Below are 25,768 nucleotides of genomic sequence, written 5' to 3'. Positions count from 1 at the left end.
CAGAAAATATTGTATTAACGACTAGCATCAGCTTCACTTTCACTCCTCCCTTTTCCATGTGGAGCTATAAATGTAAGGGTCTTGTAAAACAAAATATTTGGAGCAAAAGTGATTTCTGGCTGTGAATAACATGAACTCCTACTGTTCATGTATATATGGTTTGTTTTCTTAATCAGTCTTGTCATAGACCCTTTGTTAAAGTGCAATGAATTGAGCAAGAGCTACTGGTATTTAAAATGATTTAAACAAAAAAAACCTTGAGATCTTGAATAGATAATATTGTTTTATATAAAAATAGTTTGGGTTAATACAAAACATGGTTGAAATGATTACTTAGCACAGTATATGTGAGCCAAGTGAATGCTCCAGTTGCTAAAGTAGGTCTACAACCTGCAGATCAGCGTATATGGTTTTCTAATAGTGTTTGTCTATATGACTCAGCTTAGTCAGTTATTTTAACGAAAGCCTCCTCTTCTTTCTCCTACTGTCTGAAAAGCAAGTTCAGGTCTCATATCTAAGTCTGAGTGAAGTCGAATGCAACACTTCAGTCATGGGTGGAAGAGATATATAGCTGTAGAGTGTCCCTTGATTTCAATAGGAGACATATGCAACATATTTGAAGATCTAAGCTTTAAACTTTCTAGATCTCCTTTTTTGCATGTGCAAAATGGAAATAATGTTCTCATAAATTGTTAAAACCCAGGACAACACTGAAACTTCTAATAAAACTCCACAACTGGATTGTCTCCAGTTTGTTGCCATTTTCAAGGGCTCTTTTCTAAATATTTTACGTAGACATTATTTTTCATCTAAGAAGAGGTTGAGTGTGCATATGTGGAAGTAACTGTTGTCCTACCATATAACCTCTGGAGAGGGAAATGCCTTCACTTTCATTGACAAACGATAGGATTTTCTTCCAGCTACAGCCTCGAGTGCAGTTTTTCTTCGACGTTTCAAATTAATGAACATTTTATCTTAAACAAAAGAAAAAGAGTGCACCTTTATTACTGTTTGTCAGTCTTTAGAAACAGTTGCTCTGCTAAAGAGAACAGGAAAACAAATAAAAATTATCTTTTCTAATTTCAGTGTTCCCAAATGTCAACAGGAAGAATAAAACCTAACCTCCTGGAGATCTATAAAATATGGAGAAGAATACCAGAAATACACAAGAAACTGAGATACAATTCCCGGGTCATGAATCTGCCTAGAGAAGATACGCTCTAGCCAAAATTCACATTGTGCTTCAGTCAGAAAAAAAGGCACTTGTTTCGGCACAAGAGATAAGGTAATTCTTGGTACATGGGAAGCTGAACTAGATGAGCAGATGACCCCTCCACCCCTAAAGACTGAGAATCAATGAATGTTCCAAAAGAAAATACTCTGCCAGAGAGGATTTAAGAGATCTTCAGAGAAACTCTCTGTATTGTCGGTAAACAGCTGTTTCATCAAACAAACAAATCTTTATCACTTCATTGGAACAATCTCAACCTGCTGGAATTTGTTCTTTTCCAGTTGTATTGCCCCATATTTCAAACTCTTTGGCAAGTTGATGGGTTTTATCAGAGATTATAAAACACAACACTCTACAATACATTAGGAAACCTCCTTCTCCCTCACTACCCAAATTGCACTTAAGCAAAATAAAATATTCAAAACATAAACAATTGTTTGAGTGTCTTTTTGATAGAGTCTATAGTGCAATATTTACTCAGATTATGCACTGCAAAAGAATGTTGTATATCTATTAAACAGGTGCAATATTCAATTGCTTATCATATACATTGAAAATAACATGCATAAGATGAATCAGTGGTTTAATTATGCAAGTCAGGTTATATTTTAAAGATACAACCCCAGTTCTGCAAACTCTTATTCACACTCACGTAAATAAGAGTTTACAAGCTAACTTCAGCAGTTCCAGCTTCTCTGACTTTAATTTTAATCAATATCTGATAGCTTCAGACTTATCTGTTCAAGAATATAAGAAGTCGTTATCATGATTCATCTTATGTACCTAGTGACCTAGTTCAAGGCTTAAAGAAAGAAAAAGAACTGAAAGAATACCAAGAATACCAAGATGGAATGTTTAGCCCACACTTCCAGATACAAGGCAAAACTTAGATAATTGAAAATACAGAACAAATCAATATTCTGATAATGTGTCATCTGTCATAGAGGACACCCACAAATGGCTTGGTCTTTAATACCAATGCTTCAAAGATCCTGGATAGTCCTAATTGTAACAGAATGCCACAAAGAAGGTAACTTTTCGTAGTAGTCCCAATGCACAAAAGTCATAATTCACATATACTTGAAATAACCCCAGAAATGTTCAGGTTTCACAGAAGGCCCAGGAAGACTATAGGGAACTTGTTCAAGGTTCTCACTGTAAAACCACACTGCTGAGTTGCAGTATCTTGTGCTTGTTTCATTATTTTGGACAGTCTAGCAGCCACCTGCTCCACGTAGAGGCAGTGTATCTATTTATTCTTCATTTTTCATAGAAAATAATAAATAAGTACTGTAGAAGAGGAAGTTAGATTCTTCTTTTTAAGTTCAGCTTGTACATGTGGGTTTTTTTGCAAATTATAGTTTAACTGATTGCTTCTGCTGGAACTGGCTGAGGACAGTATTTAGCAAACAAGAGTGATCAAACTGAATATTAACATATCTGCTGCCAACAATACAAACTAGTAATGGAAGAAAAGTCACATATTGCCTTTTGTCTCCCTCCTTTTTCTGACTATGATAAAGATGCAATAAATTCACTTCCATTTTGTGTCAAGGTGTAAAGTTATTGTATGACTGAGCTTGGTAGATGAGCATTCAGTATTCTACAAATCTGCAACATTTCTTACCATAAACAATGACTGTTGTGTTAACAGCCTTGATTGATGGCCCACTCTTAACGTGACAGGTGTATTGGCCTTTATCAATGTCACGCACTTTGTCAACAACAAGGATACTGTAAAAAATGTTGGCTTCTATATTCCTCTGGTCAATGCGCTGCATTATAGAACCTCTCTTCTGTGCCTATAAAAGCAAAAATCAACAAGTAAGAGTGTAATCAAACCAATTTTCATTATTATTAAAATTTTTATTTTACGATACTGCCACCGTACCCTAATAAAAAAAATCCAGATCCCTCTGGGCAGCACTGACGTACAAAATACACCTAACATTTCCAGAGGGTCAAAAATAAAAATCAAAAGTAGCATAGCGATTCATTCCTATCTTCATCAAAGTTGTGATAACACCCAAACTAGTTCTTTCCAAATGAAGATCATCCCTTCTGTACAGCCTGCCACAGCAACAAACCCAGCTGCACGTTGGTCCTTGTCCAGCATTGCTCATAAAAATCCTCAAAGCTGTGATGTGAAGAGGAGCACATAGTTTGGTGTCTGGATTCAGCATCTATAAGCAGTGGATGTATAGAAGAAGAGAGCAGAGAAGAAGAGGGGAGAATTCTGGAAACGCTATGAACAGAAAAGGAACTAGATTTGGCAAGGGAATAACAGGGTGGAACTGAAAATAATGTGAGTCTGAGGAGTTATTTCCTGCAACTCCCCCTCAGCCTTTGGCATCAAAGTTTATTTAACCCAGGACATCACTGGTGTCTTACAAACACTGAGCACCCTTCAGTTATAATCCAAATAAAAAAAAAGCAGAATTTCACAAGTGTGGTGCTCAGCTATGGCTTGGTAAGGGAGCAATGAGTAACGTAATATATTTGGAGCATTTCTTGTTGCTAAGTCGTTTATTTCTGAGATGAAAAAATGCCAAGGAAAATGGCTACAGTGTGCAATAAATGATTGCATTAATCTTCCCTATATAATGTAATCATAATTTCAGCTTGTGATTAGGTACAATGAGTGACATAATAAATGTTCTTGACTTGAATCACCAGCATAAATCAAACTGACATGAAAGGAATGGGAGTTGTAAACCTTAAAATAATGTAAAATTTCTTATCAGCTTTACACGGACTCCCTGGCAGTTATTCTGTAAGCGACAAGTATTTATGAGGATGCTCCCAATGAGGGGGTGAGGAGAAGCACATTCAAGATCATTCCTGTGGTTGTCAAAACAAGAGGATTGTTCATGTGACACTTAACAAATGAGATTTTGGCTAGCTAAATCAAAATATCTTTTCTAAACATGCTCGAGTCGGGTGCCTGACTGTCTGCCAGTCTTTTAAATGGATATGCTGAGAAAGAGCAACTGACTGAAAAATTTTGTCACAAGAGAGAGCCCTTGCCTGTGTAGATAAATTTCTAACATTTCTACAGATTGAAAAGAAGCTCCCAGGGATGAAACAATTCTAGTGTTTGCTCATGATTATGCAGTATAACCAAAGTACACCATGTGAACATGTTCCCTCATGCAATTAAGCACCAGAAAGAAAAAAAAGATAAATATTTAAAGACATGTCAATAAGGGTCAAAACAATGGAATGTGAAGTATGGCAAGCATTTGGAGGCAAAATTCCTCCTGAGATGCTAGAAGCAGTGTGATCTATGGGAAAACCCTGGTTTCTTTATTTCAGCCACAGCACTCACCTCTCCAGGATAAGTCCATGTCATCTGCACTCTGGTGTTCCAAGCTGCAGTGACAGTGCAGTTAATTGCGAGGCTGTCACCTTTCAGCAGCTTGACAAGACGCGGAGTGCTTAACTGGACATCAAAAATTGTGTTGGCTGTATGTGATGAAGAGAAAGAAAAGTGAATAACATCGCCAGAGCAGAGTGCCTAATGCAAAGATGAGTGGAGAACACTACTTACTTTCTCGGTGTGTTAGGTACTTTGTGCTATACTTGTGTCCACCAATGGTTGTCTCACAGCTCAGGAGTCCTATGAATTTGTAGGTTGCCTTGGGTATTCTGAAGCCTTTCATGCTGTCCCAAATTATTGTCTTGCCATCAGGAATTAGGGTTTCACGTGGAATCTGGAAGTGTCAAACATACATCATAGAAACAACTCATCCTCATGCTATTCTTTAATACAGGGATGTCAAACTCATTTTTACCAGGAGCCACATCAGCCTTGTGTTTGCCTTCAAAGGGCTGAATGTAATTTTAAGCCTGTAGGAGTAATTACATTTATACAGTCCTAAAATTACATTTGGCCCTTTGAAGGCAACCATGAGGCTGATGCGGCCCCCAGTGAAAATTAGTTTGTTAACCCTGCCTAATCAAAGCAGCTTAATAAAAAGGAACAGGAAAAAAAAAAACAGCCTAAAAATGCCAATCAGAGTAGAAAGGATGACATTTAATTATGCAGTATTTTCAAGTCAGACTTTCATTACAAAATAGAGGAAAAATCTGGGTGAAATATGTGAATGTTTTATTTGTTTCCAAGATTTCATCATTTATAACAGGATGTAATTTATGACACAATAGATTGACACTGTCATTAGCCTCCGTGCTTGGGCTGCTATTCTGTTGGCTCTTGTTTGGCAGCTGAAGTGCTCATCTTGGCAAACCTTTGCAATTAAGTATCCTGGTTTCACCAATGAGACACAAATACAGATTTTTGAAAGGAGGTGACAAATGGACTTAATTTGCTGTCATTTTGTGACTTTAACGAACTCCTGCCAGGATCCAATCTGATGCTTCACACTTTTATGTTGTCTAAAGGACTGGACTGTTTAAAAAAGAAGAAAAAAAAAAAGGTTAAGGACAAGAATGGCAGTTCCAAAGCTGACAAGTCACAGAATACACATCTCTAAGTCATTATGTACAATATGAAGTGCAAATTTTAAAGCCACACAACTTCCTTAGGTACTTTTATTGGGAACTACTGATCATACTGAATGAGGAAAGTCATATTGACCAGGGATTTTGAGAGGACATCTTGAAACACTAAATACATCACATTTCCACAGAAAAAAAGTATTCAGCACATTTTAAAAATTTGGCATTTCTAAATCTCTCAGAAGTTGAGGACCCAACAAGTGATTAGCATAAAGGCATCAAGTGTTTTTAAATTTAAGACCTGAAATCTAATACAGGCTAAAATATTGCCACATGGGATCAAGTGTTCACTTTGTCAGCAGTAAAAATTACATTTTACGTTAGGATCCTTTGAGTTTTAAGCCCCATTTTAATAAGGTATCAAGAAAACCTTAAAAAACAAAGCATGACATAGGCATTGAAGCTTAGACAAGACTTCTTTTTTGTTCACATCATCTTTTTTGTTATGCCTTATCGATAGAATAAATGCCACCATTTGGATAACACAGAGATCAGCCACGAGTATAGAGCCTGGATGTGACTCTACTTTTACAAAGCCTGCTTTCACAATAAAGACATATTTTTAAAGATGGCACATAGAGTTTGAGTGAATTAATGAATTAGTTCCCTAAGCAAAGATTTCTGGGTCAACTAAGCACCTTGCAGCCCATCACCTCTCACTGTGCATCCAGTCTCACTATGTCCCCTTCTTCTCTTTCTTCCCCTTTATTTGAGCAGAGGACTTGTATGCTGGCCAGCCCTCTCCTTCCTACAGTCAAACCCAGCATGTGCGGCTGCCAGAGGCTGCCAGAGACTGGGGGAATCATGGCTGCCCAGCACCTTACTGCATGGTACAGCGTCTCTCCAAAACATGGCACCCTTGATGCTGCCTGCTCAGTGCACACTAAAAGCTGCCCTTGAAATAACCTCCACTCATCTCTTGCCATTTCCTCTGACAGAAGTGCACGGTGAATCAAATGAACAGTAATTACAGAGCACAAAATGTGGTAGAATTCCTTATCTTTACAACAGCTGATAAGATGCTATAATAAGCATGCAAATTGCAGGGGAAATGTGTGTTACACACACATACAAATAAAACCCATTACTTTACGGACTGCTGGCTACCATTCAACAGTATCTTGGACTCTAAGAGATCTGTTGCCATTCCTGTTCTAAATAAAACAAATATTCAGGCTTTAGTTTAAATTAGATCATAATTTTGCTTTCCATGGCTTCAACTGAATATATCCTCTTGCTACTTCCATGGAAACCAAACTATTTCTGAGCATATTCCTCTATAGGTTTTCATACAGACCATGAAGAAAGAGACAAGTCTGAGCTTCAGAGCCTCCCTAGACTGACATTTCCGAGGGAAGGCATTAACTTCACATTAATTAGTTCATTGGTGGATTACTGAATTTATATTAGCCTTACTGCAGGAATGGGAAAGTAACCAAAACACCCAGAAGTGTCTGGGTCTTGTAAATAAAGTGCTCATCTAATAAATATGATCCTGCTTTGCAACACTGAATGTTATTGGTTGTCTGTATATACAATAGGCTCACCTGCCTTGGAGGAAGATCTTTGCCTGCACAGTTTACTTATCTGACACCCCTCAAAACCAGCTAGAGTTACATCTTTTTGTGTAGTTTTTTGCAACATTGAGACTAAAAAGTTTCACACATTCACATATGAGAGTATAAATTGATGTTTTAAATTTATTGCACAGAATACTTTAGAAAACTGAAGTCTATGACTAGTGAAAGATCACTGTGACACGGTTTGTCTCTGGCTAAGTCGGGGAAACAAGATGCTGCAACAAGCCCCTTTCAGAGGGTGGAAATACTAGGATTTAGTCTCAGAAGAAACCAGGAGTGGAAGCTGTGTGTTCACCCTGATGGCCCTTCACAGCTCAATGCTCTCTCCTTGCTTGTTTTGGTTTCTTACCCAACTCTCCTCCACGCTGTTCCCCCCTGCCAGCCCCACTGGTTCAGGTAACCTATTTCCCACTCTCAGAGAAGCATGATTGCTTTGCTCTGCCCTAAACGAACTTCCAGGCAACCACCTAGAGACACAGCATCATCACCATGATGATCACTGCAAAGATGGTACAGGACAGAGAATCCCAGAATCATACAATAATTTAGGTTGGAAGGGACCTCTAGAAGTCAACTGGTCCATCCCACACACAGAGCAGGGCCAATGTAGTTCAGGGCCTTGTCAAAAAAATTGGCCATTTGGTCAACACAGAGAGAAGCAGAAAACCTGTGAAGAAACAGAGTGCTGGAACAGTGAGATCTCCCCTGAAGCAGCAGAGGATAAATCCAACTAAAATAATAGCTTACAGATGGGTACCAGCAGATAGTCAGAAGCATTCAAAGAATCAACGTGTTGCAACAGCTGTAGTAAACATGGAATTTACTGTCTACATACTTATCTGCATGAACCACATCACTGTGGATCCCAGTGCAGTCTTGGCCTTTCACCTTCTTTGTATTTTGTTTCTAACTAAGCTTCAGTTTCTTATGGTATAAGCTGTGCCTCCTTATTTGCTCAGCACCAATCACTGAACCTTTTTGGTACCTGGTAACATTAACACAGTACTACCATAAGGTTTTCTGTATATACATATGGCCAAGAGTATTTAGTCAAGCTGTGGTTCCCCATGTCTCCAAAAGCAGATTGTGTCAGAAAGAGCCAGCTGAAAGTATAGTAAAAATATACATTAGAGTTTTGAATACTTGTCTTTCATGTCTCTCCTTCCATTAATCTGGGAAGGATGAGGTGGTATTATCAAGAATTCAGACTGTCCAAGTGTGTGACTCTCAGCATACTTGTGTTTTTTTAACTTTTTTCATTTCTTATGCAGAAGCTCATTTACCTTTATTCCTGTGAATGTCATTTTTGAATTTATGACAGAGAAATCAAAATAAGAATAAACAGAGGGATCAAATCATGGTACCAAAAGGTGATGCTTTCTCTGTTTAGCAAGATAAAACCAAATGAAGAGGCAAGAGAAATGTATACTTTATTTGCAATAGGGTTTGTCTGATTTTAGGTATCTTAAATGAGGCTGCCAAAATCATATTGATAGGAATGATGGATTCAGAGGCTCCGGATATCTGTCTATTAAGCATTAGATCAAAACTATGAATTTATTCCACAGGTTTTCATATGATGAAGAAGAGAAAGGGCCATTAGCTGTTCCAAACATAGATTATAACAGGACCTGAAGGCTGGATTTGAAATAGAAATGAAAAGCTCCAACCCCATTTCCCAATCCCTGTTTTATTAACTTCTTGATTTTCAAGACTCCTCCCATGTTGTATATGATTGCCATGCTAAAGAATCTAATTTGCACAGATGTTCAGCCTGAAAGTTAGAGAAACACAGTACCTAAAAGGGTTGACTACAGTAAAGATGCAGTTTTAGTAAAAAAATAATTTGTAGTGTTGAAGATGGACAATAAAACTTCCCCACACTGGTCCACTAAAACTAAGAAATAGCACTGCAAAGGAACAAAATGCTGCAGGCAGTGTTCATGCAACTGTCCCAATGAGTCCTTTTAGAAGAGAGAAATTACCAAAATATTCTATATTTTGATTTTCTGAGACTATAGAATGCAGAATTTAATTACTCTAATGCTGGAATTTTCTTTCTAGCTCCAGAGGATAGCATTATGGGGACACTGACTTCTTCCTTTGTCGCTAAATGGAAAACACATAAGAGCTTTTGCCGTCTCTCCCGAAGTAGTTTGCCTGCAGCTGTGAAATGCATTTAAAACATCTTTTAATTGCTATGTGAGCAAAAACTTGCTGGAATCTTCATACGTGGGTGTCACAGATGATAAAAAAAGATATGATGTAATACATTGTAGCTTACATACTTCAGGAATTTCTGTGATTAATTTTTCCTGGAATGCAAAACATGTAAGCAACCAATCCTTTCTTTCAAGACTTGGCTCCACCTCCTCTTTCTCCTTCCCAGAGTATTACATCTGTTTTTGACGGTGTAAAGATGTATCTTACACCACAAGACCAAGCTAAAGGAAAGTTGATACAAAACCAGAGAGTAGACATGTCTCAATGTTCTCCAAATAAGGAGAAAAAAAATTCTTATATTGTTTAATGAGAAAGAAACCTGAATTCTGACAGTCAGAAATTTAATATGCTGAAATTTCAGATGCTACAATACAGTGCCCAAATAGAACCACAGAATAGAACCATAGAATCATTTCAGTTGGAAGAGACCCTCAGGACCATCGAGTCCAACCATAACCTAACTTGCACTAAACCATGTTCTTAAGAACACCTTTTAAACACCTCCAAGGATGGTGACTCTACCACTTCCCTGGGCAGCCTGTTCCACTGCTTCATCACCCTCTCCATGAAGAATTTTTTCCAAATATCCAATCTAAACCTCTCCTGGTGCAACTTGAGGCCATTTCCTTTTGTCCTATCACTTGCTACTTAGGAGAAGAGACCAACACCCTCCGTGCTACAACCTCCTTTCAGGTAGTTGTAGACAGAGATAAGGTCTCCCCTCAGCCTCCTTTTCTCCAGGCTAAAGAGCCTCAGCTCCCTCAGCCGCTCCTGTAAGACTTGTGCTCCAGACCTCTCACCAGCTTCATTGCTTTTCTCTGAACTCTCTCTAGTACCTCAATGTCCCTCTTACGATGAGAGGCCCAAAACTGAACACAAGATTCAAGATGGGGCTTTACCAGCGTGGGTACAGTGGGATGATTACTGCTGGCCACACTGTTCCTGATACAAGCCAGGATGCTCTCAGCCTTTTTGGCCACTTGGGCACACTGCTGGCTCATATTCAGCCAGCTGTCAATCAACAGTCCCAGATCCTTTTCTGCCAGGCAGCTTTCCAGCCACTCTTCCCCGAGCCTGTAGCGCTGCCTGGGGTTGTTGTGACCCAAGTGCAGAACTCGGCACTTGCCCTTGTTAAACCTCATACAACTGGCCTCAGCCCAACAATCCAGCCAGTTCAGATCCCTCTCTATGGCCTTCCTACCCTCCAGCAGATGAACACTGCCACCCAATTTGGTGTCATCTGCAAATTTGCTGAGGGTGCACTCAATCCACTCGTCCAGATGACTGACAAAGTTGTTAAACAGAACTGGCCCCAATACTGAGCCCTAGGGAACAGCACTGATGACCACTGCCAACTGGATTTGGGCCCATTCACCATAACTCTTTGGGCCCAGCCCTCCAGCCAGTTCTTTATCCATCGAAGAGTACACCCACCCAGGCCATGAGCTGCCAGCTTCTCCTGGAGAACGCTGTAGGATACAGTGTCAAAGCCTTTACTGAAGTCTAAGTACACAACGTCCACAGCTTTTCCCTCATCTACTAGGCGGGTCACATTGTTGTAGAAGGAGATCAGGTTGGTCAAGCAGGATCTGCCTTTCATAAACCCACACTGACTGGGCCTGATGACTTGATTTTCTTGCATGTGCCATGTGATGTCACTTAGGATAATCTATCTGCTCCACTACTTTCCCTGGCACTGAGGTTAGACTGGCAGGTCTGTAGTTCCCCAGATCGTCCTTCTGGCACTTCTTGTAGATGGGCATCATAAGTTCCCACTTCACAAATCCACCCTATGGAAAACTAAATCTCATTTACTTTTGATTCTACAGCCACAGAATCTCACGGTGAACTCCTTGCAGGAGAATCCTGTGCGTGTTTGTATACACACACACAGTAGCATCCTAGATCAGATTATTTTCTCTGTATTTTGCTTTCTTTCATGAGATTTGACAGGTGGAAAACAAGAGGCAAAATCAGTATCTATATTAGCAAAGCAGTGCTGGATAGAATTTGTAAACCTCTAGATCATGTTAAAACACCAGATCAAGTCTGCAGCTTGTGTAAAACTCTACAGCCAAAGAGGAATCAAAGACTTGTATTGATCTAGATAGGCATTTTAGGGTGGTACTGTTTGGCAATTGCATGCTATTCTATAAAAAGACAAATTTATTTTCCTTGTAACAATGATGAACGTTTATGCTGCTATGTACAAAACTCCCTTTATTTAGAAACCAAACATCACTGGCACCTTCACCTCATTACTAAGCCAAACAAATGAACTTTAAAAAAAGAAACGCTGCTCTCTGTCTTGGTACTAAGCACTTTACTACAGGCATATAGGTCAGTTAGCTATCTGTGTAACTCTCAAGAAACCTAAGAAATAAATGGTTTCCCCAAAACATTAAAAATGTCTAGATTTTCTAAAACTGCCCTCATCATCTCAAACCCTGCATGAGTTTCCTTACAACGAGGAGCCCTCCCCTGTCTAATGATAAGTGCACTCATATGGAAAAGGAAGCAACGAAGTCAGTGGTGGGACTGAGGAAGGGCAAAGGCTTACAGAGATCCTTGTACAGCCCTAGCAAGTCTCCAGGGACCAGCTGTTCCAGAGGACAGAAGAGGAAAGGGGAGGAAGGGCAGGGGAAGATGTGGGAGGAAGTCTCTTCTCCTAACAAAAAAAAAACTTCCTGGGCTTAAGAAACATTTGCCAGTAAAAATTTAATAAAATGGTATTAAAAGTTTAAATTTCTTCAGAAAACTCTCATCCAATATAAGCAACTTAAGGAAGCCCGTCTGTGACATATGAGATGAAGCCTTCAGAGCTGAAATATTTCAAAACACACTGACACCGAAAAACCTTGTTTAAGAAATACTAAATTGTTGCAATATTTCAAAAGCACTACAATAGTAGTAGACAAACAAACAAACAAAAAGCATGATAACACCTTCAGAGCATGCTTGGCTTGAGATACCTTTTTTAAAGTAACAGCAATGTTTGGTGCTGTGACTCTGCATGGAATGATCATTTCTCTTCCCACAATCATGTGTATTATTTTTGGTATATCACTGTGCATTTCTACAAATGGATTGCTTGTATCTGCAAGAGAAGAAAAAGAAAAGGTTAATATCTGATCCCTTGAGACAGTTTATAGAAATTGTAATGGTGCATACAGTCTTGAAAGAACTGACTAATCCTGTTTGTAATGAAAGCTAGACCAAGTCCTCAGATCACTCTTATATTTATTGTCATCTGAACAAGCTTAGCAAACACTATTGAATATTTGGAAAAAAAAAAAACAAAAAAACAAAAAAACAACAACTAAACATTACTCAATATGAACAGCAGTACTTTGGTATCTTCTTTAAAGTCCAGGAGAGTTTAAAGTACAATTTTCCCATGACAGCAGTATCTCTACTGCTCAGGGATGTGTTTCTTATTTTAGGCCATTTCTATTTTATTATCACAAGGAGAAAATAATTAGATGGGAAGGGACTGCACTGGTGCAGCCTCACCTGGAGCACTGTGTGCAATCCTGGGCACCACAGTTTAAATGGGTTATAAAGCTAATGGAGAGTGTCTAGAAGAGGGCTACGAAGTTGGTGAAGGGTTTGGAGGGGAAGCCGTATGAGGAGCAACTAAAGTCACTTGTTTTGTTCAGCCTGGAGAAGAGGAGACTGAGGGGACACCTCATGGTGGCTACAGCTTCCTCACAAGGGGAGGAGGAGGGGCAGGTGCTGATCTCTCTTGTGACCAATGACAGAACCCAAGGGAATAGCAGGAAGATGTGCCAGGGGAGGTTTAGGTTGGACATTAGGAAAAGGTTTTTCACCCAGAGGGTGGTGGAGCACTGGAACAGGCTCCCCAAGGAGGTGTCACAGCCCCAAGCCTGACAGTGTTCAAGAGACTTGACAACACCCTCAGACACATGGTGTGAACTGTGGGGTTGTCATGTGCAGGGACAGGAGTTGGACTAGATGATCCTTGTGAGTCCTTGCAACTCAGGACATTCTATGACTGAAATTCATTTATCAGGAAAGACCTAAAGACTACACGTCCCTGCTGTCTGCAAGGAAATGGATGGAAAAAAATGTTGACTTCACCAGCAGAAAGAATCTACTGTGATTATCCAGCCATATTTTCAACATCGAGAATACAGACTAGCAAGAGTTAATTATTCTCGTGCTTCCCACTATCACAATACCTATATGTCTCTTTTGTAAGTGACAAGGTAAATGAAAATGCCAGGAAAACATTCATTCTGCTTGACTCAATAACTAAAGCTTGGCAGAGTAATTTACCGTCCCTTGAACAATCCTTTTAACAAAAGACATTGTCATAAATAGCTTGCGCTGGGAACAAGGAACATTGCTGCTACTGCTATTGTTTGGGTTGCTTAACAAAGAGGGGCTCAAGCCACAGGCTCTGGCTCCAAATCTTCTTTGCAGGTGTTCAGATTTGAAGGTTCGGTCTGACTCCCAGTGCACAGAAACTCCCTCAAAATTCACATAAGGTTTGGCTTTTAACTCTTAAAAAAGTGGAACACGCAGATCTTAATTCTGTGCTTATCTACAGCTCCAATGTTTTTTCAGGCAAATCCTATTATTTTCACTGAGTCAAAAATCTTACAAACAACAATGGAAATCTTTCTTGGAAAAGAAATCAGTAAAGCTAGCAAGACTGACCCTTTATAAAACCTTAAATTGTAATACTTTATTAAAGTGTTCTGGTCCTAGACTTTTGCATGTTGACCTTTGTTCACTCAAGTAGTTCTTCAAATGCACTACTTTTGCTTCTCTTTCAAAAGAATGAACTGCACTTCCCAGTGCCATAAAACTGTTCTGCCTTTGGGATCTTCTTTTCTTATGATATGCAATAATAGTTTTGTTTGAGACATCAAGCATGAAGAGAAGCAAATTCTACTCAAATTTATACTATGGAGAATCCTAAGGCAGAGTATCTCAAATGTACCCCAGGATATAGAAAAAAAAAAATAAAAATCTTAAAGATATTTAATGAAACTCTTGCACAAACATTCTGAAATGAAAGACTACCTCAATGCTTTATTTAATAATAAATGTTAAATATCCACAGAGATCGCAAAAGGAACTTATGAGTAATAGAGGATGCATATGTAATAAAAAATACCCTAAGGACTTGTTAGGCTGACGTTTCCTCTGCAATATGATTCAAGGAAAGACCGAGAATGAATGTGTTTGTAGCATGGTGAAAAGAATATTTTTTGTTTTTCAGGGGCTACAGCCACAGAAGAGGTCACCTACCCTGTAACATCACCACACACATGGATTTACTACTCTCCCAAGACTCATTTGTCTTTGTCAAAAAATTAAGAGCTCCTGCCCCAAAGCAGCAAACTTTGCAAAGTAGTTTCCTGTATCATAATCTCCAGATCATTACAAGTGTGAGGAAGAGCTGTTCTGGGGACTACCGGTGCTGTCTGCAGACACAGTGTCACCACTGACTGATGCCAATATTGAGGCAGTGGGGGTTGTGCAGCTCAGACCTTGCAGGATTCCTGCCCATCGAAAGGCAGAGACAGGAAACATGCACAAAACAACACACTTTGCTTCTTTTTCTTCAATGGAAATGCACGTTTGCGTCTGGATAAGTCAATGAAATGCTCTATAAAAGTCAACTGAATACTCTGGCTGCTCTTGGTAGGCTTTAAAGTCCAGCTACAGCCTTTCTTGGTATACTCCCTGCAGTGGTACACCAAGGCGTCTCCGTGCCCCCGCTATTCGCGTGCAGAGATCCCATTGACATCACCGGGGACTTCCGTCATGGGCCGAAGGGCAATTGATGGCCCCAAGTGCTCCAAATGTCTTCCTGCTTTTGATTAAAAGAAATACGCATCATGTTTCCTAGCACAGTTTTGTTTTTATAATGAGTGTGGAGGCTTTTCCTGATTCCCTTTGATTTTATTCTCCTTCTGTATTAATGGCCATAAGGGGATACTCTCAGTGCCTCAAGACCAGAATCTGGTGCAGGCTCTACCAGCCTGGATCATGCAAAGCTGAATCCACAGCAGCACCAGGGTAGGTTATGCCACATTGGCAGGATATGCCGACAACGTGAAATCCTTCTGTCCCACAAATAATATCACTCCTTTTTCATCTTCCCCTCCCCTCATAGCCCTAGTTATTGCCAGTGGCTCTTGCTACATTTCCTCACAATTCCTTCCTGGAGGGAGGTAAATGCCATCCTTTCCTGAGCATATGACTGGCAGCACATCTGGGATGACCTAACCTCCTGCCAGCAGTCTTCTGGGCCAGCTTCACTCTATTTTCATGTTCAGAAAGCTCTAGACATAAAGGCAATGTCATGGACTGACCTATTTTGAAGACTACATCCAAGTTATACATTCGGCTCCATCAGGATTTGGAATGGAAGATCTAAGAGGGTTGACCTGGTTTTTTTTATTCTTCTTTGGTTGGTTGGTTTTGGATTTTTTGCTTCAGAGATACCCGCAAAGGTAGCGAAATGAAAGATGGATAGTCCAAATATTTGCATATGCTAAAGGTTACTTTAAAAGTCAGATTAGCATATTTTTAAATTATGTTTGGAATTAATGACTATGTGCTGGTTTGACTGTGTTCCTTACAATATCTATCAGTTACAATCAACATGAAACCACAAAGAGCATTCATGAAATCACAAAATCCATGAAGGTCACTTGCTATATTGTTAAAGAACATAAATATCAGCTTTTTATTAAGTTGTTTGGCAGCCAGATACAAACTTGATAAGAGATTTAACACAAGCAATATAATGTCTGGTATCAGTAACATATCTAGCCTATTTATGGGGTTTGCACAAACAACTACGTCAGCCAACACTAAAATGCCAAATTCAGAAAAGATGGAAAAGTTCTTTATTTCCACAAGCTTCAGCTACTGTTCTGGGGATTCTTTTGTTTTTAATAATCTGAGCTATGTAAGCCAGAGTACTTACACATACATCTTCAAAAAGAAAAATCTCTGCAGGGAAATCTGAGCTCCTTTAAATCTCTGAAAGTTTGTCCTCTGAAGTTCTTCCAAAATACCTACTTACACTTAGCTCATCATTAAGGCTTTTTTCAGGCTAGAAGAGCCAAAATAGTTTCCTCACATTCACCTAATAAACTTTTCCCTCATGCATGTGAAGAGGACTGAAGTCTTTATTGAAGTACAGACCTGCAAACTTCATTAAAGTGCCAAATTCCCCTTTCCATTATAGGGATTCACCCTATCTAGCTTTATTTATCCCTGATTAATTAGTAGGGCTGTTCAGAAGTAATTTGAGGAGAACCTTGCACACCAAGAGTGACTATCATCTCCTATATCTAAAATACACTGTTTTCCCACTGTGCTAGGTGGCCAAACTGTTACTGTTGTCACTGAGGAGAAAGGGGGAATTCTGCCATGGAACTCATCTAACCTGTTTTAGGCATCTGTGTTACAATAAGATGAAACATGTCCCATGAAAAGCACCTATTTAACCTACTTACATGTATCTGTCTATGTCCCTTAAGAAAAAAAAAATCTCATTTTATATGTCTGGAAGCACAACACTTATCCACAAGAAGGGCTTTTGCACTCTTGCATCTTCTTAGCGTGTAAAATAGTACTCAAATGATTCATAAACATTGAAGGAGGACTCGAGATATAAATTAATAATCACAGAAGCCCAGGGAGAAAAAAAAAAAAAAAAGTGAATATGTCTGGAGAGCATTCAGACACAAAGCATTGCTAACATAATTGTACAGTGATTTTTAGGCAGGGTTTGTTTGTTTTCCTTTGAGGCTAGTTATACTACGCTGTCATCAACGTAGGTCCGTAACACACATACACCAGTGTTAAAACTCTTAAAAAAAATATTCTTACCCACATTAGCCAGGAAATCCACACTAAAGTAATTACTATGTTTAGAAAGCAATCTCTAGAAAGGCCAGTGGACATTAGGGATACTTATTCAGGTGTAATCCTCCCTCATGATGGTTCATCTTGGAAATGCATTTCTGTTTCATTAGGAGGGATAACCTATAAGCCTCAGTGAGGAAGAAGAACTTAGTACATGGCCTTTGATACTGCCAAGGTGTCCACACATGCACCACTCGCAGTGTACTACAATGTGAAGTCCATGTACATGCAATAACAAAAGCACGGCAATTATAGGTTATAGACGTCAGCAAGTCCTAGAGGGCTCTGTTTTGTAACAGGAACCTCATTAGACACTAAAAATGTGTCCACATACTTGATACAGCTGTAGCATAGTTTAATTTCAACTAGTTTCTTTTTCATAAGAGAAATGATATCATATTATTAAGTCTGACAATGTTAGCCCAAACCGTACCACTCGTAAGTTAAAACTGTGCCAAAAGCAAACACAGAGAAAAGGCACAAGGGAGGAGTTTCCAAGGCCTCGGCAGGTTCCTCTGTCAGTACATTATTTCTGAAGAAGAAGAAGAAGAAAAAGAGAAAAAGAAGAAGAAAGTCTCCCTTTCTGTTAGCTTTCAGAGTGTTTTGTCTTATTACCTTTATCACCAGAGTTGAATTATTTTTACTTTGATGCTTCTGATCTTAAAAGAACCTTTTGGGGCATTGTTTGGATGTCCTTCCTGTTCTGCAACATAGTACACTTTGAGTTACAGGAGTCAGCTCATTCAAGCTAAATCTTAATTCCATGTCAGTTCTGGGACTGGATCCAGCTATCTGTCTACAAGTGGACCTCCCAAGGAGGTGCCATATGATCAGTGCTTGCAAACCTCCCGAGGAGGTGCATGTGACCAGCACTTGCAGAATACAACTCTAGAGTTTGAAAATGTACTCAAAACCCCAGATGTTTAGCACTTCAAAAGCTTAGATTTTGAACCATTCACTAATGCAAAAGCCCTTTATTTTGGACTGTCCAACCTGAGATACATATCAAGCTAAATATCCAAAACTAGTGGACATGTTTGACATTTTAGGCATTGCTGAGTACAAGTACTGTTGGGACTTGTACCTTTAATTACCCAGTTCTGATTTGTCTCACCTACTTAAATAATCTCTAAGCAAGACATCTATTCTAAGCTTCGTTCTCCAGATTCCTTTAAAAGCCAGCAATGAGAAATATATACCAGAAGGTCCTTTTTTCTCTCTGTTGAGTACAGAAAGAGAATAGACAAATGACTCAGGCTAGGGGTCCAGTTTTAAAACCAGAATATTTTGAATGGTGCTTGATTGAAGAACCGGTACATGTCTCATTTTGCAAGGTATGCAATCAGAAGACATGCACAGCAGGAGTGTGAGGAGAGACAAGGAGAGGAGATGAGTTAGTATGCTAAAGCCAAGTACAACTTCCCTGTTGCAGCAGAATTAAGGCATTACTCTTGTCTATTAACAGCTGAAAGCTGTCTCCATCACAGAAAGTCACAACACTTCAAACTGAATCAAAGTTTGTTTAAATACTTGTATGATTTTCCTCTGTCATACCATGGGAACAATCAAAGGCGAGAGATGCTGAGAGTACAGAATGAAGAGAACTTCACATTTTTGAATGAAAGTGAACGAGCTCCAGTAACTAGAAAAGAGTGTCTTGAAGATAACAGAATGAAGGCAGGCAGAAAAAAAGAAAAGAAAGAAAACAAAACAAAAAACCCAACCAAACAACAAAAACAAGAAAAACAAACTTTAGCACTGTCCCCAATCTACATAGGTTTCAAAACAGCTAATAATTTAGTGTTTCTTAAATGTCTTTATTCCATAATTATCTCTTTTCGAGCAGAAAATTCCCCATGCCTCACTCCAATATACGCAGTGAGCGTTCATTACAAATATTTCCATTTTACTACTAGGATGGAGTTGTGTAACAAAACAAGGATGAGAAGAGCTTTTAGTCTAAGACAGTGCAGAAATTGGCAATGAGGCTTTGCTTCATTTCACATTTTTCCCATGGTTTGTGGTGGAAGTCAGGCCATTTGTTTTCTTAGAGCAAAGTCCAAGGTTATTAAGAGAATTAATTTCCCTCACTTGATGTCCCAATTCTTGACCAGTGTGTGGTCAAGAGTTGCTGTGGCACACACTGTGCACTCACTGCCCTGTGCAACTCAGTAGTGACCTCTCCAGCTGAAAAAAGGATGGCATCAGGATTATCTCCTGCACGAGGAGTCAGCAGGCTGCTTGTTCCCAAACACAGGACTTCAAAAATGCTTCAAGTCATCCTGGGACACGTGGGACTTGCAGTCTTCTCAGTGTCCTGCATCTTGGTTTTGTCTATAGAAGATCATTTTCTGTTTTAGCATACATTCATTACTAAACCAAGGGACTTACTGGGTTTATTTTTTTTTAATCCAGTTCATATTCAGTATCACTCTAATTACGGAAATGAATAACATTTTTAAAACAATAAGTGATGACTTCCTGTACAAACAATATCAACTTTCCTGATTCGGATTCTGTGTTTGTAAATAGCAACTATTTGTTCTCTTCTGCAGCATGCTAAGACATGGGAAACAGGCACCTTGGTGATCCACATGGAGCTAATATGGGAAATGGATTGACACAACGTCCTGCCACAGGAAACAATAGAGAACTAGGAGGGAGCTGAATTTTACAAATGCTTATTTCCTAGGCAACCACAAATTCATTTAAAATAAAATCAAGCTCAAGAAAGCTAGTCTTCACGGAGGATTTTGTTACCCCTGTCTCACCACCACTTGAGCCAGATAACTGAATTTTATGCAAGTTCGCAAATACAACGACTTATATGAAGAGATTCCTTAAGTATTTTCTTTCCAAATGCTAGCATTATGCAATCAGAAAGGGTGAGTTTTGGTACTCAGTATCTGGCTTCTTTTCATCCTGTTCAACAATTCTTCCTCAAACTGTACATTTTTGGAGGACTAATATATCTTTCCTCACCTTAGAGCAAAGTGACAATTTAAACAAGCACTAAGTGAGCAGTTAGTTTGCAGACTCCCTAATTATCAGTAGTTTCCTCTAACTCTCATATGTGCTTACTAAGACACAATCAATACTTACCTGTTGAGATATTGGTTTTCAATTAAAAGGATTCTCAAATTCAGAAAACTAATGTACCAAAGATGCCTAAGCTTGATCCAGGTTTGTAATCTAAAAATTTTACTGCTTTGGCAAGTGAGGTATGAGGAGAAATGTAATCTAATCCTGTCTTCAACAGTGACATCAACATTTAATGACTGAATGTCTTCCCAAAAAAGAAGTCAACAAAACCAAGCCATTCAGGTACTCTTCTTTAACTGATTATTGGCAGAGGGGAAGCTGTCAAAAAGTTTTTCTCCTATGGTATGTTTCTCTTCCACCACCACGTGAATTAGGCAGATACCCTTTGTTCATATACATCCGATTGAGGTCCTCTTTCATATGCAAGCTACATACAATCTCAGAAGCAGTGAAGAGTTAGAAAGACTGTCTTTCATTTGTAAAAATTCAGAATCCTGAAAAACTAACACTCTGAACAGGAATGAGTGCAAGAGAACAAAAAGGAATCTCTTATATCATAAAGAAGGTTTAGCAGGAGATTCTCAGGCACAGTCGCAACCATCCTTGGTCTTCTCATGTGGTGAATGGAGAGAATTGTGGGTAGATCTCAGCTAGAGATGACATCCAAGGTGGGAGGTTCAAGAAGGTCCCATGATGGGAAACTTGCAAAAATCATCCAAGAAAATTGCATGTTTTACTAGACAGCAGGAAATGTTGCTCACTGAATTGATAACCTGCTTTGGTTATGCTTCCATGAGTGTATATATAGTGTGATATCCAGTGAATTATATGAAAATAGTTGGGTCAGAAAAACATTCCACAGTATATTTTGTAGAATCATAGAACAGTTTGGGTTGGAAGGGACCTTCAAAGTTCATCCAGTCCAACCCCCCACAATGAGCAGGGACATCTTCAACTAGATCAGGTTGCTCAGAGCCCCATTCAGCCTGGCCTTGAATGTCTCCAGGGATAGGGCACCTCTCACCTCTCTGGGCAACCTGTGCCAGTATTTTACCACCCTCATTGCAAAAAAATTCTTCCTCATGTCCAACCTGAATCTCCCCTCCTTTGGTTTAAAATCATTATCACTTGTCCTGTCTCAACAGGCCCTGCTAAATAGTCTGTCCCCATCTTTTTTACAAACCCCTTTTAATTACTGAAAGGCAGATGAAGGAAAGCAGGATGAACAGCATGAATTATTCAATAATTCTCAATAAAAACACACAATAATGGGGGAGCTATCTTATTTTCTAACACTGTAGTGAGAGGTCCATTTCATTCTGCTTTTTCTCAGCATCAGTCCCACTCTTTGTGTCACAAAATGAAAACAAAGACTATGTCACTCTGATGTGAACTCGTTAGAAGCAACAGACACATAATTTGGAAAACTTCCAGTTGCACATTCTCTGTAATATGGGCTTTCAAAATCTGTGAATCCTGATAGCTTACATTGATCTATTATTTTTTTTGTCAAAGTCAAGAAAAACTAAAATATGAATTTAAAATAAATCCCTAAAGTGTTTATAATGTCTTCTTTTATTATTGTGTCTATTGTATTCAACTGTTCTGTGAAGTGTCTGATTAATATCCTGGAAGAAAACAGGATCAGAAAGCAATTTTTGTTATAGTCTAACTGACCTAATTCAAGGATTTCCCATACATTTCACAGTCCTACTAGCTGAACAAAGTTCTCTGTTTAGTTTGATTCCATTTATTCTAGATTTTTTACAAACTGTGTAACATGAACTACAGACTACATTTTTGAATGTGACTTAACAGGCAAGTGGTAATTTTCTACAGCATGAGATAATTCAGTGATCTGGATAGACACCTTTGACATTCTTCAGCTGCCTAGAAATCTATAATCTTAGGTTAAAGTGGATGTGATACTAGATACACGGTTTTCATCAGTCATCATCTGATTCTGTAAGATCTGATTGTCTGATACCCATTTCACAGTTTCACTTCTAGTCTACTTCCATGTGGAGTTCTGTTTACTGTAGCAAACTGGTTGGGCTGGGTCTTTTTCATTCTTCATTTTCTTCCTAACAGATACAACGCTAGCACTTGTATTTGCAAGCTCTGAGAAAGCAGATTTTATACATGAATTGGTAAATTATCGTGACATTTTGCAAGGCTGAAAATATCATTTAAACCCCTGAATTCAATCACAGCTGAACTGTCTTATTTATCTATTTTGCTGTACTGAAGTGAAAGTATCAAGAAGTGTTAAAAAATGTAATCTTACCGTTAATAAATACATAGACTGTAGATTCCTTCTTCTTTTTTGCTGGACTTATTGGGTATTTGCAGCTATAGTTTCCAGTGTCACTTGCTTGAGTTCTGCTCAAGGTCAGACTGCTGCAGGACTGCTTCCCATTCTTTCCACAGGCATATTTAATTACTTTCAGCCTTTTGCTATCCTTACTTAGAGTTTCAGGCAAAGACCATGAATGAACCATTTCCCCCCTGCAAATACAGATAAGGAAGCTGAAACAATTATGTTGGGCTGCAATTATACAGCTCCAGTTCCCAAGCTTTCTTTTTTATTATATCAGGCTATTTCTGGGGTTCTCTTTTATCTTGTTTTCCAAAAACAACAACAGAAACAACAAAGAACTATTAAACAATTGCTATTGAAGTCTACTCCCCTCCCCCACCTCTCCCCACAACATAAGGTTTCATTTCTTCCTAATTTCAGTTACAAAAAAAGAAAGTGTCAGGTGCATGAACTCCCAGCCAATTTATCAGAATCCAACTCGGTTACCTGCAGGTGAGATTTAAAGTCTGGCCTGCTTGAACAACGTGCTGTATGCCATTTATGCTCAGCTCAGGAACTTTTAATTTTGATCCTGAACTGGATCCTAGAAAAACAAAGGAAAAAAAAACCAAAACATTAACAATGGCAAATCATGCTGTTCCAAGTCCACTTACATTTATTATGTTATACTGGAAGGGGAAAGCAAAGAAAAGAGGATGTTCCCCCTATCACACATACTCTTTTCCTCTGAGTGAAATCCTGCTGTCCTAACTGAGGACTCACGTAATCTTCCATTAGAATTACTCAGGAAAGAAAGTAGAAATGAAAGTTATGCAAGTTTCAGTCAATAACTTTGCTCTCAAATTGTTCACTTAGCATACCTGGAAGAAAGCTCAGGACCTGCGGCTACCCATCTAGCTGAGGAAGCATAACCTCAAGCACTACTTGCTGCCCTTCCTTAGAAAACACCACCATGGCAGGCCCTTCAATTGGAAGGGTAAAAGTTGGCCACTTCTATAACAAGAGCCACAAATTGACCTCTAAGATACCAAATTGCCACTCAAACAAATTGCTGCAAAGCTGGAACTGTTCTGAAAGGTGTGAAAGGGGATGAAGGATCTTTCCTTCCTGACTGAGGGTCACAGCACTGTTACCTATGGTCCCTCACTACCTGCAGACTTTCTACCAGTGAAGTGGTGTCGAAAGGTAATTGAGCTGCTCAACAATAAATTTTGAGAACAAGTTCAAGGAATCCTCCAGATCAGATTTGCTGCTTATTGAGAAAGCAAGCATGCTAACATGACTCTGGTCATGGCCAGATCATTATGGTATGGGTGAAGCCCTGGGTGTCAGTAGAACATGAGGTAGCTTAGGACACTTGAAAACAGCCAGACAGAAGGCAATTTTTAGGAAGTCAATGAAAAAGCCCCATGGTCAGAAGACTAAAGGAACACAGGACCTTCCATCACATCAGGCCAGCAAGTTCTGGAAAGGCATCTTTGCCCCATAATGGGCTATGGCCACAAAAGCTTTCATGGCAAACAGACAGAAATGCCTGTCTTAAAGCTTTAAGAAACAGTCATCCATCTTGTTGCCCTTGCAGTGGCAGCAAATGTTCCATGAGCTAGGAACATAACAAGCAAATATTTCGAAACAGTGTAATTTGAAAACCAGTTTAAGTCTAAATCCGGACCTGAGTGAAATTTGTGAAGATTTCAGTGCTGTGAGAGAGGAGCATAGAGTACTCCGGATCACTTTATTTCAAGACAAAGCATTTCTTTCTCAACTTAAGAGAGTAGAAGCATCATGTATACAAGGGTAATGTGGATTTTCCACAAGAACACAGCCAAGTATAGTTTCAGTTTAGCTATTTTAAGCATTTTGAAGAGGTCCCTGCCACAGCCAAATATGAACAGCTGTATGCACCAACAGTAGAAATATGTGAACCTTATTTAGCTGCTATGGATCAACCACTAGAAAGGCCGCCCTCTTTCATTGACTATAGAAGGAACTGTTGGACATCAACTCTGGCTGAGATTGGCAACTAAATTTCGACTGTATAAACTCTCCAAAGTCAATAGCTGCTCCAAATTCAGCAGCTTTCACCCAGTAGAAGATGTAACCACAAATTAGAGGCTGAACGGCAAAAGCTTTGTTCCGAGATGTGGACTTGAACTCCTTCAGTCTGAGAAAGGCCTAGAACCCAAGTCTTCACTTTTGGAGAGAGATGCTACAAGTACAAATACTTTGTACAAGAGGCAAAGGTGCACTGCCCCCATCTGCTGGTTTTGGGAGTCTTTTCTGAGGACCCAGCTGTACTCTATTTGTCAGTATTTCCTACTAATTCTTTATAACATCAGTGGCGACAAGAGATCTGTATCAGCTTCCAAGACTACATAGCACAATCCATGAAAAGAAGCAAATAGCTGATTAGATTTTCAAAACTGTTTGCTAGATGCCTTCAGGAACCTGTTTCCCTTCTTTAACAATATAGGAAATGTACAGTGTAACTTTTAACTAATCTTTGGCATCTAAATTAGTTACATTGATCTACATTTTTCTTTTTAGCCCTGTATATCTCATTCAAGCTGTGGTTCCAGCAGTTTTCCTGTGTATACCAACATCCACCCCTACTCAAAAGAAGGTTTAAAGGGTACACGTAAGCATAGACATAAATTATTATATAATAACTCATCTAAACAGGCTTCAAGCAAGGGCATAACAAGTTTTCAGAATAAAGAGGTCCTCTGAACTACACCGCACATATTACCAGAAATTTGAATGGTAATACTGTACAAATATACATACTTCCTCTGCTATTTGTCTAGACAATCATGCTTCTAACTAGAAACAAATATATTCTGTCAGCTGTTAAGAGGGGAGGAAAAAAAAAAGATGCAGCAAATCTTTGAAGAAACAACTTGTTATGCAATGTCTTGCAAACTTACATTTTTC

The 25,768-nt window shown here is 39.1% G+C and overlaps 1 protein-coding gene across 1 annotated transcript in view; it reads right to left on the bottom strand.

The window, feature by feature from the left end:
• FLT1 (fms related receptor tyrosine kinase 1) overlaps positions 1 to 25,768 on the bottom strand; it is a gene marked incomplete at both ends in the record, with an annotated part of 114,682 nt that overhangs the window by 75,226 nt on the left and 13,688 nt on the right. Inside the window, 7 exons of the mRNA XM_080354072.1 lie at positions 857 to 974; positions 2,859 to 3,033; positions 4,560 to 4,696; positions 4,782 to 4,944; positions 12,528 to 12,652; positions 22,802 to 23,022; positions 23,321 to 23,417. Coding sequence (XP_080210198.1) covers positions 857 to 974; positions 2,859 to 3,033; positions 4,560 to 4,696; positions 4,782 to 4,944; positions 12,528 to 12,652; positions 22,802 to 23,022; positions 23,321 to 23,417 — 1,036 coding nt within the window. The remainder of the gene's footprint in view (positions 1 to 856; positions 975 to 2,858; positions 3,034 to 4,559; positions 4,697 to 4,781; positions 4,945 to 12,527; positions 12,653 to 22,801; positions 23,023 to 23,320; positions 23,418 to 25,768) is intronic.

This window comes from Nesoenas mayeri (assembly GCF_963082525.1).
Source record: "Nesoenas mayeri genome assembly, chromosome: 1".
Lineage (NCBI taxonomy): Eukaryota > Metazoa > Chordata > Aves > Columbiformes > Columbidae > Nesoenas > Nesoenas mayeri.
Note: the sequence above shows the minus strand (reverse complement) of the source record. Positions and strands in the feature narration are given on the sequence as shown.